Source organism: Hyperolius riggenbachi, chromosome 12 (genome assembly GCF_040937935.1).
Source record: "Hyperolius riggenbachi isolate aHypRig1 chromosome 12, aHypRig1.pri, whole genome shotgun sequence".
Lineage (NCBI taxonomy): Eukaryota > Metazoa > Chordata > Amphibia > Anura > Hyperoliidae > Hyperolius > Hyperolius riggenbachi.
The window spans coordinates 18,269,444-18,285,769 of NC_090657.1; the positions used below are offsets into that span (position 1 = coordinate 18,269,444).

At 45.0% G+C, this 16,326-nt stretch overlaps 1 protein-coding gene across 3 annotated transcripts in view; it reads left to right on the forward strand.

Annotated features, from left to right (window-relative positions):
* The window catches only part of HELZ (helicase with zinc finger), a 221,909-nt gene that overhangs the window by 94,200 nt on the left and 111,383 nt on the right, over positions 1–16,326 (forward strand). For all 3 annotated transcript variants that reach the window (XM_068263178.1, XM_068263177.1, XM_068263179.1), the window contains exons 8-9: positions 6,918–7,116; positions 13,079–13,186. In XM_068263178.1, coding sequence (XP_068119279.1) covers positions 6,918–7,116; positions 13,079–13,186 — 307 coding nt within the window. The remainder of the gene's footprint in view (positions 1–6,917; positions 7,117–13,078; positions 13,187–16,326) is intronic.

Here is a 16,326-nt window from a genome sequence, read left to right on the forward strand (position 1 = left end):
ACACATCTTAATCACTCTTACTGTAAAGAACCCTTTCCTAAATAAATGGCTAAAACGTTTTTCCTCCATGCGCAGATCATGTCCTCTAGTCCTTTGAGAAGGCCTAGGGACAAAAAGCTCATCCGCCAAGCTATTATATTGCCCTCTGATGTATTTATACATGTTAATTAGATCCCCTCTAAGACGTCTTTTCTCTAGACTAAATAAACCCAGTTTAACCTTTCTTGGTAAGCGAGACCTTCCATCCCACGTATCCATTTTGTTGTTCGTCTCTGCACCTGCTCTAAAACTGCAATATCTTTCCTGTAATGTGGTGCCCAGAACTGAATTCCATATTCCAGATGTGGCCTTACTAGAGAGTTAAAGAGACACTGAAGCGAGACTAAATCTCGTTTCAGCTCTCATACATAGCAGGGGCATGTGTGCCCCTGCTAAAACGCCGCTATCCCGCGGCTGCACGAGGGTCCCTGACCCCCCAACCCACCCCCCGCAAATCTTGGTCGCAAGTTGGTCGTAGATTAGCCCACCTAGAGGCAGGGCTAACGGCTGCAGCCCTGCCTCACAGCGCGTCTATCAGACGCGCATCGCCGCCTCTCCCCCCGCCCCTCTCAGTGATGGAAGACTGAGAGGGGCGGGGGAGAGGCGGAGATACGCGTCTGACAGACGCGCGTGGGGCAGGGCTGCGGCGGTTAGCCCTGCCCCAATGCGGAAGCGCTCCCCCGCATTACGGAGGGGATTTGGGGGGACAGGGACCACCGTTAAGCCGCGGGATAGCGGTGTTTTAGCAGGGGCACACGTGCCCCTGCTAGCTATGAGGTCTGAAGCGAGATCTATTCTCGCTTCAGACTCTCTTTAAACGGGCAATATTATGCTAGCATCTCGAGTTTTTATTTCCCTTTTAATGCATCCCAAAATTTTGTTCGCTTTAGCTGCAGCGGCTTGGCATTGAGTACGATTATTTAACTTGTTGTGTATGAGTACTCCTAAGTCCTTCTCCATGGCACCTCTGGTTGTTGTGCTGATTTTGTGACTCTCTTATTGGAAGATGTAGGGAGATCTAAGCTGTGATTGAGTCATACAAGACCTGTATCCCCAATCACTGATTCTACACACTACAGGCACTTCCCCTACTGACAAACTGGTTTTGTTTCCATGTCCAGCATGTACTGTACACACTGGTACCTGTGGATTAATGTTTTACTTTTGGACATACATTGTAAACCATGTTTTCAGCTGTATTTATTGAGTTTTTTTAATGAGCTTTATGCAACTTACAACAGTTTGTTCTATAACAACATAGCAATAACAAAGATCTGTAATAATAAAAAACAGTTCAGTACATGAAACCTTTGTAACAGGCCTGGATTTACCTCTCAGGTGCCTAAAGGCACAGATGTCCTGGCACCTTAAGGTGGCCATACATGGTACAATTTTTCATTTAGATAATTTAGTTTGATTATTCCGTTAAATCGAATATAACGATTTTTCCAGCATGTCCGATCATTTTTCCCGAAAAAACGGGATAATTGTTCGAATTTCTTGATCGAAAAAAAAAAAAAATTCAACTTTCAATCAATTCGATCATTTAGATCGAATAAACGGGAAAATCAAACGTTTTTATTGTACCGTGTATGGCCACCATTAGACTTCGCTCTCCATGAACCTACAAAACCCCACCAAACTGCATCGCAAGTGTGCTGGCTGGCCTAGCGGTCACTTCTCCCTTACTTCCCTTGCTTGTCATAGGTAGCTACAGGTGTCCCTTAGTATTGAGGGTACTTCTTACTGCCTAATACTAAGAAGCTATAGGTTCCCCCAAGTATCAGGTAGCTAGAGGAACCTCAGTATTAAGTAGCTGGAAGTTCTCCCAAGTATCAGGTAGCCAGAGGAACCTCAGTATTAATGAGATTCTAAAGCGAGTCTTAAATCATTATTAAAGCTTTTATTACTGCAAAATCCACAACTTTCTTGGTCGTGGATTTTGCTGCTCATGGAGGCAGAGCTTTGAGCTGTAGCTCTGCCTCTTAGCGTGTCAGTCTGCCCGCGGATCTCAGCTTCTTCCCGCCCCTCTCAGTGAAGGTAGATTGAGAGGAGCGGGGAGAGGCGGCGATCAGTGGGGATTGACACTCTAAGAGGCAGAGCTACAGTGCTAAGCTCTGCCTCATCAGGAAGCGCTCCCCCGACTTTTAAGAGTGGATTTGGGGGGTATAAACCTCTTGTTTTGCTGCGGGGATGCGGTGGTTTAGCACGATCTATAGTGCTTTACAGTAATAAAAGCTTTAACCTCCTTAGCGGTATGGACGAGCTCAGCTCGTCCATTACCGCCGGAGGGTGCCGCTCAGACCCTGCTGGGCCGATTTTCTTCAAATAAAAAGGTGCACACGCAGCCGGCACTTTGCCAGCCGCGTGTGCTACCCGATCGCCGCCGATCTGCGGCGATCCGCCGCGAGCAGCGGCGAAAGAGGATCCCCCCAGCCGCCTGAGCCCTGCGCAGCCGGACCAATCAGTTCCGGCCAGCGCTAAGGGCTGGATTGTAGGCGGCTGATGTCAGGACGTCGGCAGACGTCCATGACGTCACTCCGCTTGTCGCCATGGTGACGAGGAAAGCAAAACAAGGAGGGCCGCTCATCGCGGCCCTTCTTGTTACTTCTGATCGCCTCCGGCGATCAGAAGTACGCGTCAGGAGCGCCCTCTAGTGGGCTTTCATGCAGCCAACTTTCAGTTGGCTGCATGTAATAGATTTTTTTTTTATAAACAAAAAACCCTTCCGCAGCCGCCCTGGCGATCTTAATAGAACGCCAGGTTGGTTAATAAGTATTTGAGACTCACTTCAGAGTCTCTTTAAAGGGACACTTACGCAAGAAAAAAAAAAGTTTTACTCACCTGGGGCTTCTACCAGCCCCTTGCAGCAGTCCTGTGCCCTTGCAGCCACTCACTAATCCTCTGGTCCCCCGCTGCCAGCTAGTTTTGTTTTTGCCGACAGGCCCGTCAGGACTGGCCACGAGTAGCTTTTTCCGCATTCCCGACTGTAATTAGCGCTATTGCTGGCCGCAACGCGTACAAAAATGCGCGTTGCCACATATCTATGCATTCATAATGCGGCAACGTGTATTTTTGTACGCGTTGCGGCCCGCAATAGCGCTAATTACAGTCGGGAATGCGGAAAAAGCTACGCGTGGCCAGTCCTGACGGGCCTGCCGGCAAAAACGATACTAGCTGGCAGCGGGGGGCCAGAGGATTAGTGAGTGGCTGCGAGGGCACAGGACTGCTTCAGTGGGCTGGTAGAAGCCCCAGGTCAGTGAAACTCATTTTTTTCCTGGCTTAAGTGTCTCTTTAAGTAGCTAGAGGTGCCCCTGACTGAAGGAAGATTTGGTCAGTGGAATGCTGAGAGCGTGAGTAACCTCTCATTTACACTCTCATCAACACTCTGTATAGGGAAGGAGGAAGGGAGGAGTCCAGGGAGGGGATTGAGACGCCTTCCCACCATCGGACGCCTGTAGGCACAGGCCTTATGTTAAATCCGGTCCTGATTTGTAAGTAGCAGTATCTGTGTTGAAATTCAGTTTTGGAATAATAACTACAGTAAGACAGAAGTACATTTTCATGACCCACCTTCGTATTTTTATTTCATGTTTGTACTGAACTGTTTTAATTATTACAGATCTTTGCAGAGAATATTTAGCATAAATAACTGTGCTTCAGAAGGGTCAGGATAGTGTTTACCCCACATTGTAGGGCTCAACTTTCAGGCAAAGCAAATAACTTGCCGGTATGTCTTTGGAAAGTGGGAGGAAACTGGAGTATCTGAAGGGAACCCACACAAGTGATATACTCTCTCCCTAAGGCTGGTTTCACACCGTTGCGTTTTAGGGGACGTTATGGTCGCACAACGTGCCCCTAACGCAACGCTTGGTGCTCTCTGCTTTGGATGTCAGAGTGAGCCGCGTTGTGCAGCTCACTCTGGCGTCCGTGATGCCGTGATGCGCACTCTTGGACGCATGCGGCATCACTTGGTCCCGCTGGCCAATCGCCGCACAGAGCGGCCGCTCCAGGAAGTAAACACTGCACGTCACTGAGTGCAGTGAATATTAATTAGCCATGTGCCTGGCCGCTCTCCGCTCCTCCCCAACGTTACTGAGCATGTGCAAACAGTCTAACGCGGCTCTGCCGCTTACAAAGTACTGCATGCAGTACGTTTATATTATGGCGCAGCGTTACACTGTAACGCAACGTGGGCACTGTGAACAGCCCATTGATTTTTCATTGCTGTGCGGTGGGGTGCGTTACAGGCTGCTCTAACGTGCGCCTGTAACGCCCCACTGTGAAACCAGCCTAAAGTATTTATCATACTGGTGTTCATATGCACCAATCAGTTAAACCATTCTAACGACCTAACTAATATTGAGTGGATCCTCCTTGTGCTGTCAAGCAGCTCTGCTCCATCCAGTTGTGAACTCCACGAGACTTGTGTAGGTGTCCTGTGGAATGTGAGACCAAGACATTGGCAGCAGATCCTTCAGTTCCTCTGAGTGGTGAAGTGCAACATTTTTATGGTTTGGACTTGTTCTTCAACCACGTCCCACAGATGCTTCTTCAGATTAAGATCTGGACTGTTTTGACCAAAAAGGACAAATGAGTCTGAATTGGATTTCTCAAACACACGTGCAGGGAGTGTCTTCAAACTGCATACTTGTTCTAGGTATATGCATTAAAGCATTGTTACCTGAGCAAGGGTTCAAACAAAATAAATACATCCATCAGGCATTAATCTGTATTTGTATGTGAATTACATAGACAGACCATGTGATATCCTATGGTGCAATACTGATGAATTTAGTTTTCATGTGTGTAGAACAGTGGTAGTTTCCAATCTGGAGGAAAATGTATCTTGATAAATACAGATTTATACATATTTTATTCAACCTAGATAACTGTGATTACTTATGTATATGATGAAGGTGACTGGTGACTCCCACAGCCTGCAGCTACTGGCTTGTGTTATTTTCAGATTAGTTATGGATTACCTTCCTGTGGATCTGCCATCATCATTTAGCTTTGTAATGAGGTCACTTCCTGTAGAGCTGCTATCATGATGTAGCTGTGTAATGAGGTCACGTCCTGTAGATCCGTTATCATGATGTAGTTGTGTAATAAGGTCACTTGCTGTAGATCTGCTATCCCGCATTCAGGCAACGGGGCTGCTCCTTTAAAGAGACTCCGTAACAAAAATTGCATCCTGTTTTTTATCATCCTACAAGTTCCAAACGCTATTCTAATGTGTTCTGGCTTACTGCAGCACGTTCTACTATCACAGTCTCTGTAATAAATCAATGTATCTTTCCCTTGTCAGACTTGTCAGCCTGTGTCTGGAAGGCTGCCAAGTTCTTCAGTGTTGTGGTTCTGCTATGCACTCCCCCCTCAGGGAGGAAAGAAACACACAAATGATCTCTTGAGATTCAAAAGTAAGGCTGTATACAGCCTGCTTGTGTATGGATGTATTTTCTATGTGTGGACATACTGTACATCAACCTACTTCCTGTTTTGGTGGCCATTTTGTTTGTTTATAAACAAACTTTTTAAAGCTGTTTTTAACCACTTTTAATGCGGCGGGGAGCGGCGAAATTGTGACAGAGGGGAATAGGAGATGTCCCCTAACGCACTGGTATGTTTACTTTTGTGCGATTTTAACAATACAGATTCTCTTTAAGGGCTGGTGCACACAACTGAGCGGTTCGTGAGCGTTTTTAAAAACACTTTGGCTTGGCTAATGTATTTCAATGGGATGGTGCACACCAGATCTGTTTGTTTTTTCCACAAACGCAAACTTGGGGGCTGCAGCATTTTTTTTAGATTTCTGAGGCGCTTCTGCCTCTATGTTAAAGAGAATCTGTATTGTTAAAATCGCACAAAAGTAAACATACCAGTGCGTTAGGGGACATCTCCTATTACCCTCTGTCACAATTTCGCCGCTCCTCGTCGCATTAAAAGTGGTTAAAAACAGTTTTAAAAAGTTTGTTTATAAACAAACAAAATGGCCACCAAAACAGGAAGTAGGTTGATGTACAGTATGTCCACACATAGAAAATACATTCATACACAAGCAGGCTGTATACACCCTTCCTTTTGAATCTCAAGAGATCATTTGTGTGTTTCTTTCCCCCTGCAGCTATCTTCCACTGAAGTGTCAGGCTGTTTCTTCCTGCAGAGTGCAGACAGCTCTGCCTGTATGTAATTCCTCAGTATGTGAAAGCCCAGCCAGCTCAGAGGAGGCTTGTAAAAGATAAGAGAGAAGCTGTCCTAATCTAAATACACAGGCAGTGTGCAGAGAGGGGCCTGGAGGGGGGAGATGCATCACAGAACCACAACACTGAAGAACTTGGCAGCCTTCCAGACACAGGCTGACAAGTCTGACAAGAGAGAGATAAGTTGATTAATTACAGAGATGGTGATAGTAGAACGTGCTGCAGTAAGCCAGAACACATTAGAATAGCTTTTGGAACTTGTAGGATTATAAAAAACAGGATGCAATTTTTGTTACGGAGTCTCTTTAAAGTTTAGGAAAGTGGAAAACTGCTCTGAAAAAGGCTAGATCTGAGCAGTTTTCCAGGCGTTTTTGTTACAGAAGCTGTTCGGTAACAGCTTTTACTGTAACAATATATGAAATCTGCTACACAAAAACGCTTCAAAAACCGCTAGGTATGTTTAGAAAACCTCTCTCCATGTGCCTAGAATCGCTCTGAAATCTGCTTCAAATACCTCTAGCATTTTGCGGATCTGCTAGAAGTTTTTGGTGTGCACTGGGCCTGTCCTTGTCATGCATGCTGATGATGGGATCACATTCTCCTGAGCTACTGTATAACTTCCTACAGATTGCCATATTTTGTGTGGATTAGTGACGGGCTTGCTTTGTCTTGTAGGTTTCTGGAGCAGGGGATTTGCCGGTATGGAGCGCAGTGTACATCAGCGCACTCCCAGGAGGAGCTGGAGGAGTGGCAGAAGCGTTACGCGTCTCGCCTCATCCGCCTCAAGCAGCAGAAGGAGAACACGCAATGTTCCGGTAGCTACATGGAGGCTCTCATAGAGAAATGGATGAATTCCCTGTCGCCCGAGAAAGTGGTGAGTCAAAGAGGTTCCTGTAGTGCCTACTAATGTGACTGCAGCAACCAGTCAGATCCCTGCTCCTACCAGTCACTGGGGGAATATTAAGCTTTGGGCTTGATTTAGAATCCAACTAGCTATATGCAGAGCTTGTATTATGTAGGCTTGATTTACTTAAAGGACACCTGAATAGAAAATAAACGAATTAAATAAACAATTGTATCTATCTTCCTTCTCCTAAAAATGACTTTTTAAGATATTCCAGTTTTATTGTATGTTTAAATCTTTTTAAAGCGGACCCAAACCAAAAATGTTTTTAATTCAAAATATTTAGTTGCACCACTCTGACACATACAAAGATAAATAAACACTCCTTCAAGCCTATGAGCATTTCAGTGCATGCTTTTCACCCTTCTCTTTGCATAACAAGTTTTATACAGGTGGCAGCCATTAACAATTCCTCCATTGCCAGACACCTCCTACTCCATCAGTTTGCCGGATTTTGTCCCGGCAATATGAAAGGAAGGGAGAGGTTTCTACTATAAATGTAAAATATTTTATATTTATCATCATGCAGCTGAAAAAAGGCTGCTATTTATTATTATAATTTAGAAAATAGATTTTATTTATGAAATCTTGTATTTTTAATTTGGGTCCACTTTAAGATTTAACTGTTTTATTGTTTTTGCTCAATGACCCATTCATTGAAGTATGCCAGAGCTAAAATCTATGACCTGTTGACCTTTTTTATCTCTTTCCTGCTCTCAGAAGACATTTTCTGCTAGGAAAGTTTTTTAGTTGGAATTTCTTAGGGCTCTTTCACATTAGGGCAGATTTTCTGCGTTTCAACGCAACGGGTAAAGTTTGCGTTACCCAAGGTGAAATGAAAGTCCATAGACTTTCATTTTAGCTTTCACATATAACGCAGCCTTTTTGTGCGTTGCGTTACACTGCACCCAGGTGCAGTTTTTTGGCCGACGCTAGCTTTATGCGTTACAATGTTAGTCAATGTAAAACGCACACTATGCACGTTTTTAATCCGTTAACGCAGGCAATCAGTCCCAGAATGCAACAGAGGAACAATGTAGAAAGTTGAAAACTAAAAGAAAAAAAAAATTACCTGCGTTTTCCTATGTGCTGTAACGCATTGAAAATGGATTAAAAACGCACACTCACTGCAGTGCAACGCATATCAAAATTTATTAAAACGCATACAAAAAAACGTATGCTTTGAGCGTTCTCCAACGCAAGCTCTGATGTGAAAGAGCCCTTACCAGCGAGGGTCACACTGAATCAGGACTAAATCTGCCACTTACATACCTCATCTTTAACTCTTTCTGACACCGCATCGTTATTAGTGTGATTGGCACTGTGCATACACGTCTATCTCATTATGTCACACTGTAGTCACTTCCTGTCTGAGTCAGGACTGAGTCAGCCACTTACATACCTGATATTTAACTCTTTCAGGCAGAGAAAGAGGAAAAAAAGGAACACAGCATAGTTATTAGTGTGCATGGCACTGTACATACCCATGTCTATCTCATCATGTCACACGTCAGTTCGGGTATCCTTTAAAGGAAACCTGAAGCGCTAAGTATATGGAGGCCGCCATATTTATTTGTTTTTTTTAAAATACAGTATACCAGTTGCCTGGCAGTACTACAAATCTTTTTGGTTTCAGTAGTGAATCAGCAGGACTGCCAGGCAACTAGTATTGCTTAAAAAATAAATAAATATGGCAGCCTCCATATACTTCTCGCTTCAGGTTCCCTACAAGCTACATACTCAGCCATGTTCTTCCAAGCTGTCACCCAAGGGATCGGATTCCGATCTCCGCCTGGCAACAGAGCAGCTACGAGGCTGTACATATGCGTTATCATTCTCTCACTGACAATGTGTATGTTGATATGGGAGGGGAAGGGGGGGGGGGCACAAGGACAATGGGCGTGAGCGATGGAGCAGTTTCCAGCAGGTGGGGGAGCTGTGAAAGCAATGGTGTTGTGCAGTGCTTGGGCTTCAGGTATTGCTAAGGATCTGACATGACGGTTTGTCGTGCTGCGACTGTACACGCCCGCCGAGAACCGCCATCAACGTAGTTCGGTGGGTATGGGCCTGATCTTTGAGGGTCCCCAGTGCAGAAGACATACAGTGGGTTACAAAAGTATTCGTCCCCCTTGAAGTTTTCAACATCTTGTCACATTACTGCCACAAACGTGAATCAATTTTATTGGAATTCCACATGAAAGAGCAACACAAAGTGGTGTACACGTGGGAAGTGGAACAAAAATCATACATCATTCCAAACGTTTTTACAAATCAATAACTATAAAGTAGGGTGTGCGTAATTATTCAGCCCCCTTTGGTCTGTGTGCCGTCAGTTGCCCATAGAAATTGCCTGATGAGTGCTAATGACTAAATAGAGTGCGCCTGTGTGTAATCTAATGTCAGTACAAATACAGCTGCTCTGTGACGGCCTCAGAGGTTGTCTAAGAGAATCTTGGGAGCAACAACACCATGAAGTCCAAAGAACACATCAGACAGGTCAGGGATAAAGTTATTCAGAAATGTAAAGCAGGCTTAGGCTACAAAAAGATTTCAAAAGCCTTGAACATCCCACGGAGCACTGTTCAAGCGATCATTCAGAAATGGAAGGAGTATGGCACTACTGTAAACCTACCAAGACAAGGCCGTCCACCTCAACTCACAGGCCGAACAAGGAGAGCGCTGATCAGAAATGCAGTCAAGAGGCCCATGGTGACCCTGGACGAGCTGCAGAGATCTACAGCTCAGGTGGGGGAATCTGTCCATAGGACAACTATTAGTTGTGCACTGCACAAAGTTGGCCCTTATGGAAGAGTGACAAGAAGAAAGCCATTGTTAACAGAAAAGCATAAGAAGTCCCGTTTGCAGTTTGCCACAATCCATGTGGGGGACACAGCAACCATGTGGAAGAAGGTGCTCTGGTCAGATGAGACCAAAATGGAACTTTTTGGCCAAAATGCAAAACGCTATGTGTGGCAGAAAACTAACACTGCAGATCACTCTGAACCCCACTGTCACATATGGTGGTGGCAGCATCATGCTCAGGGGTTGCATCTCTTCAGCAGGGACAGGGAAGCTGGTCAAAGTTGATAGGAAGATGGATGGAGCCAAATACAGGGAAAACTTAGAAGAAAACCTCTTGGAGACTGCAAAAGACTTGAGACTGGGGCGGAGGTTCACCTTCCAGCAGGACAATGACCCTAAACATAAAGCCAGGGCAACAATGGAATGGTTTAAAACAAAACATATCTATGTGTTAGAATGGCCCAGTCAAAGTCCAGATCTAAATCCAATCGAGAATCTGTGGCAAGATCTGAAAACTGCTGTTCACAAACGCTGTACATCTATTCTGACTGAGCTGTTTTGCAGAGAAGAATGGGCAAGAATTTCAGTCACTAGATGTGCAAAGCTGGTAGAGACATACCCTAAAAGACTGGCAGCTGTAATTGCAGCAAAAGGTGGTTCTATAAAGTATTGACTCAGGGGGCCGAATAATTACGCACACCCCACTTTGCAGTTATTTATTTGTAAAAAATGTTTGGAATCATGTATGATTTTCGATCCACTTCTAACGTGTACACCACTTTGTATTGGTCTTTCATGTGGAATTCCTATAAAATTGATGCATGTTTGTGGCAGTAATGTGACAAAATGTGGAAAACTTCAAGGGGGCCGAATACTTTTGCAAGCCACTGTAAATGATCCAACAATTCTGGACTGGATTTATGAAGTTGTCTGCGATTAGACTGTAGAAATGTTAGCCTTTGCCTGGACCATGTTAGATTCACGTGGGGTTGATGGAAGGCTAATAAATTAACAGATGTGTGATTGCAGCCTCATGTAGGCGCTTGTGGTAATAACAGCAATCCTTTAATGAACTTTGGCTGTTCTGGATTTGGTTAAGAAAAAACAAAACAAAAAACAACCCATAGATGGTGCATCTGGAATCACACAGCCACCCAATCACACACCTCTCAGCAGCACTTACTATAAATGGACATGACACAGACTGCCCTCTAATTGCACATTCTGCAGCTGAATGACACAGCAGGACACACACACCTCTCAGCACTGTTCACTGTGAATTGATATGATACAGGCTGACCCCCCCCTCCCCCCACTGCATCTGCTGCAGCTGCAGTCACACAGTCACTTATTCAGACAACTCTGCTGGCTTCACTACGATCTGACATTACTCAGCAGAGAGCACAAATCCTAACTGCCTATTGGGAGACCCAAGTTTAATTAATCCAGTCCAAGTTGTTACGCCACTCCCGGTATTCTCACTGGGGATCCTTGAGGCTAGGGTCACACTTCGCTAAAATCGCAAGCGTTTTCCAAGATGCGAAAACGCACAATGCTTTCCACTGCACAATCGCAGCGCACTGGAAGAATTGCGCGGTTTTCTGCAGCAGGGGAAAAAAACAGCCAACACTGCTACTTTGTATCACATAATGCGTGTGATGCGCTATCGCTGACAGTCAGCTGATCTCGGCTAGCGGTCAGCCAAGAACGATGGCCACGGGAAAACACTGCCATTTATCCGCAGCCCCAAGTGTGACCCTGCCGTGAGAAGAGGAGGAATGTGGTGGTCACTGGGGGGATTAAGCTAGGGACACCCACTCAACAAAAGTCGGTTGAAACGTCCGACAGTCTACAGATTTCTCCTAATTGGTTGACAATTTTGTAAAAAAAGTAGTCAAATGACGATGATTGGGCATTTTGCCCCGATCCATCAGGCGAATCAACTCATGTGACTCTTTGGCAGATATCGTGCAGTTAACCACAGTGTGTACAGTGTCATTTAACTCACATTATTCTGCAGAATGCACAAGTCATGCGCAATGTGTCTTCCACTTACGCACGCAACATGTACTTGAGTTTGTCATGCAATATCGGTGTGCAGAATACATTGTCTTTGTCGCCGGTCAAGTCAATTCCAGGACATAGGCCTCGATTCATCAACACTTAGCAAATTTGTTAACAACAGTTTGGTAAAATACCGAATTTGTTAACTTCATTTCAGGATTCATCAAAGTTATCTACAGCTGTTAGCGAACATTCGGTAATGATTCACTAAAACGGAATAAAGTGCAATTCATGAAAAAGAAAGTGGGCGTGGTTTAGCGTTACATTTAGGATTAGTTATCTCCTTCACTGCTCTGTCGTTATTCCTGTCAGATCATTGCTGACAGAGAAGATGGAGCCATTTGAAGTGGTTATGTATCAGCTGAGAGTGATTCAAAGGCGCAGAAGGGCAAGAATAAGGTCTGCAACCATATAAATTTGTAAGAGAATAGATTTATTTGCTATAACACGACATCTGCATTTCTCTTGAATCATCTTGTAAGAGAACACAGGCAGTGTCAGGGTTAACTAATTTTGCTAGCTGCACTATAATTTTTTAGAAAAGGCTCCTATCAAATTGTGGGATTGTCCCAACCACTTTCAGAATCCTGGTCCAGGTGTAAAGCCCTATTCAGAATGTTGCTACGTAGTGCTCAAAGGACTGCCTTTTACCCACAATTCCATGGGAATCTTATGGCCTTGTGTTAAATTACTGCTGTAAAATGGAAATATCGACACGTTACCGAATGGTTACCGAATTGTTATCGAATTCACACCGAATGAGGAAAAACCTTGATGAATACAACTAGAAATCGCTAAACTTCGAATTCGGTTATTTAACAAACTGGAAAAAGTTATCTCAAAGAGAATGATGAATCGAGGCCTTTGTGGTTTGCAGCGACTTTTGTAGACTGTGTGCATAGACCTTTTAGACCCCGTATATCCAGCTAAAGACAGTGCAAATAACTGTGTGATGGAGCATGGGCTTTGGGTTTCACCACCACAGATATCTCTGAATTCTGGCTATAATCCGGAGGCTTCGGTTGATGGATATTTGTGCACTTACATGTTGTGTTTCCTCCTGCAGCTCAGCGAATGTGTGGAAGGGGTACAAGTGGAGTACAGCCCGGATCTGTCTGTCACCGTCACCACCAAAATATCCCAGCAGACGTGGGCGTTTCACCTGTCCTGTAAGGTAGGTGCAGCCCTTGCCTGTCATGTGGCACAACATCTGTATGCAAAGCCTTAGCTGGAAGTTGCTCTTCTGACACCCCATCAGCAGCACTATAGAGCTAGAATTCTCAGAGCAGCAGCAGCATCCACAAGGCAGAATAGGCCGATGTCTGCTACTTTCTTTGACCTTTTTCCCATCTTAGATGACCAAAAGAACCATGCATAGAAATCACAGCTACTTTCTTGCCTAGGTCCCCATTTCATCTCTGATAATGCTGACAGCAATTATTTCTCAAATGCTAATGGGCCTCTTTATAGGAAGGTAATAAGGCTGTTTGCCAAAAAAAATCACATCTATTTAGTGCCAGTGGCACCTTTAATCATTTTTGTTATTTCCTGTATCTGAATTTTTATTTGCTGTATTATAAACCAGTTATCAGACCCAATCACCAGTTTTTATAAGGTTCCTTATGGACTCCAAAAGGGAAGAGTGGACAACAACTCCTGATCGAACACTTTCATTCCAGCGCAGGAGATTTGGGCTCAGCCGGCGCCACCATAGGCCATAATAGGAATTAGGTCTATAGCTGCGCACAGTGAGTAACTTCAGCGCCGTCAGAGGACGGAGCTGAAGTTACTTATAAAACACTATAATTCGTCCGCCAGCAATTGCTGGAAGCCGAATTTTTTGATTCCCCACCATCCATGGCGGCCTGGAGGGGGAATAGTATTTAAAATCAATGGAAATTTGTGCAGCAGCAGGATCAGCCATATATCGGCTGTATCCTGTGCCCAAGTCTCCCGATTCCTCTCGTACGCGCTCTTGATCACCACTTCTGCCATTACTAGTATTTAGCAGACCACTAGCGGCCTGCAAGCCCTGATCTGACGGATTGCCGCTGTACAGGGTCTCCTGATCCCCAGTTTAGGCGCCTATTATTATTATTTATTGTATTTATAAAGCGCCAACATATTACGCAGCGCTGGACATTAGTTTAGGTTACAGACAATATTTAGGGGTGACATACAGCAATATGACAATACAGGAATACAAGAAAACCAGATCACACAGCACAGTATGAGTACCAGGTAATGCTTAGTCAGTCATTGGAGGGGAGCATGGAGATTAGGCAAGTTAGGTTCACTCAAATGCATAGCATTGGTTCACAGTAATGGAGGTGCATGATCAGGTAGGACACACAAGGAGGAGGACCCTGCCCAAAGGCTTACAATGTAGAGGGAGAGGTAGGGACACGAGAGGTAGAGGACCAGAGTTCAGCTGTAGGTTTAGAGCCATTGTGTGTAGTGGTAGGCCAGAGTAAAAAGCTGAGTTTTGAGAGCCTTCTTGAAGGTGTTGAAGGAGGGGGCTGCCCTAATGGGTGGAGGTAGGGAGTTCCATAGTGTTGGAGCGGCTCTTGAAAAGTCTTGGAGGCGTGCATGGGACTGGGTGATGCGGGGGACGGTCAGGCGAAGTTCATTGGAGGAGCAGAGTGAGCGGCTTGGTGTGTATCTCTGAGTAAGATCGGAAATGTAGGTTGGACAGGTTTTGTGGACGGATTTGTAGGTCAGACACAATATCTAGAAGCAAGTCAGGCAAAAATGGCGCTGGAAATATTTGGCGTTCCAGGCGCCGCCATAGGCCATAATGGGAATTACGGCTATAGTGGTGCTCAGTCAGTATTTTGGGTGCCTTAGAAAGATGGAGCCCAAATAACGATAAATATGGCGTAATTTGGCCGCCCGCAATAGCTGCCACCTGAATTACATCTTGCCCCCCTGTCTACTTGCGGCCTGGAGAAGGAATAGGGCAGCACGGTGGCGTAGTGGTTAGCTCTCTCGCCTTGCAGCGCTGGGTCCCTGGTTCGAATCCCAGCCGGGGCACTATCTGCAAAGAGTTTGTATGTTCTCTCCGTGTCTGCGTGCGTTTCCTCCCACATTCCAAAAACATACAGATAAGTTAATTGGCTCCCCCTAAAAATTGGCCCTAGACTACAGTACTTACACTACATAATATAGACATATGGCAATGGTAGGGATTAGATTGTGAGCTCCTTTGAGGGACAGTTAGTGACAAGATGTATATATACACTGTACAGTGCTGCGTAATATGTCGGCGCTATATAAATACTAAATAATAATATTAATAATAATAGTAATTAATACTGTTGGGACTTTTGCAGGATCAGGGTGAGCTATTTTCGGCTTTACCTTGCGCCCTAATTTCCCACCACCCTAATTACATGTACACCCTAGAAGTGCTACAGTTCTCTAATTTTCTGTACCTGACTGCCTAGAAGCAATGCCTGTTCTCAAATAAATAGGGCATCAGTTCAAACTTGAGAACAAAACATACAGTTTTTACTATTATGATTGTTATAGAGTTATGTACAGTTAGGTCTGGCACCTATTCTGCAAAGTACATTGAACCGTGCCCATCACTGCCAGAGTTTTTAGACAGATGCTTATTAACTCACTCGTTGGCTTGACACTATCAAAGCCGACACAGGATTGAGATTAAGGCAATTGGCAGAAATGGTGCAAGATCGGACAGCATGGATAGAGCTAACCCATAATATCACCAAGAGTCGTATATGACTGAATGGATAACATCATCAACAACCTCCCTGGCGTTTAGTTTCCCCAGGATTTCTGTGCAAAAAGTGATCCAATTAATTTTCCATAACTTCTTTTTTTTCCTGTAACTTGCCAAAATGTGTCAAGCAATGGTCTAGTATACAGTGCAGCAGAGTATTGATGTGTACGCGACTCAATACTGTTCACAGCTTGTTTTGTATTGACGTGTATACCGTATATACTCGCATACAAGCCGAATTTTTGACCCCCAAAAAGGGGGTCAAAAGTTGGGGGGTCGGCTTGTATGAGAGTCTTTCCTGGTGGTCTAGTGGTCGGGTGGTCTGCGCCCCGCTCCCCCCTCCCCGCTCCCCCTGCGGCCGCCGCTGCTATTACCTGCTTAGGCAGCGGCCGCTTCCTAATCCGCGTTCCCCTTCTCATGTTTAGTTGCAGAGTGCATCACAGCTGTGACGATGCAGGGGGCAGGAAAGAGCGGTTCCCCTGGTAACGACGATACAGATCGCCGTTACAGGGAGCCGCGCTCTTTCCTGCCCCCTGCATCGTCACAGCAGCAGCGCCGGGCGCGCTGCT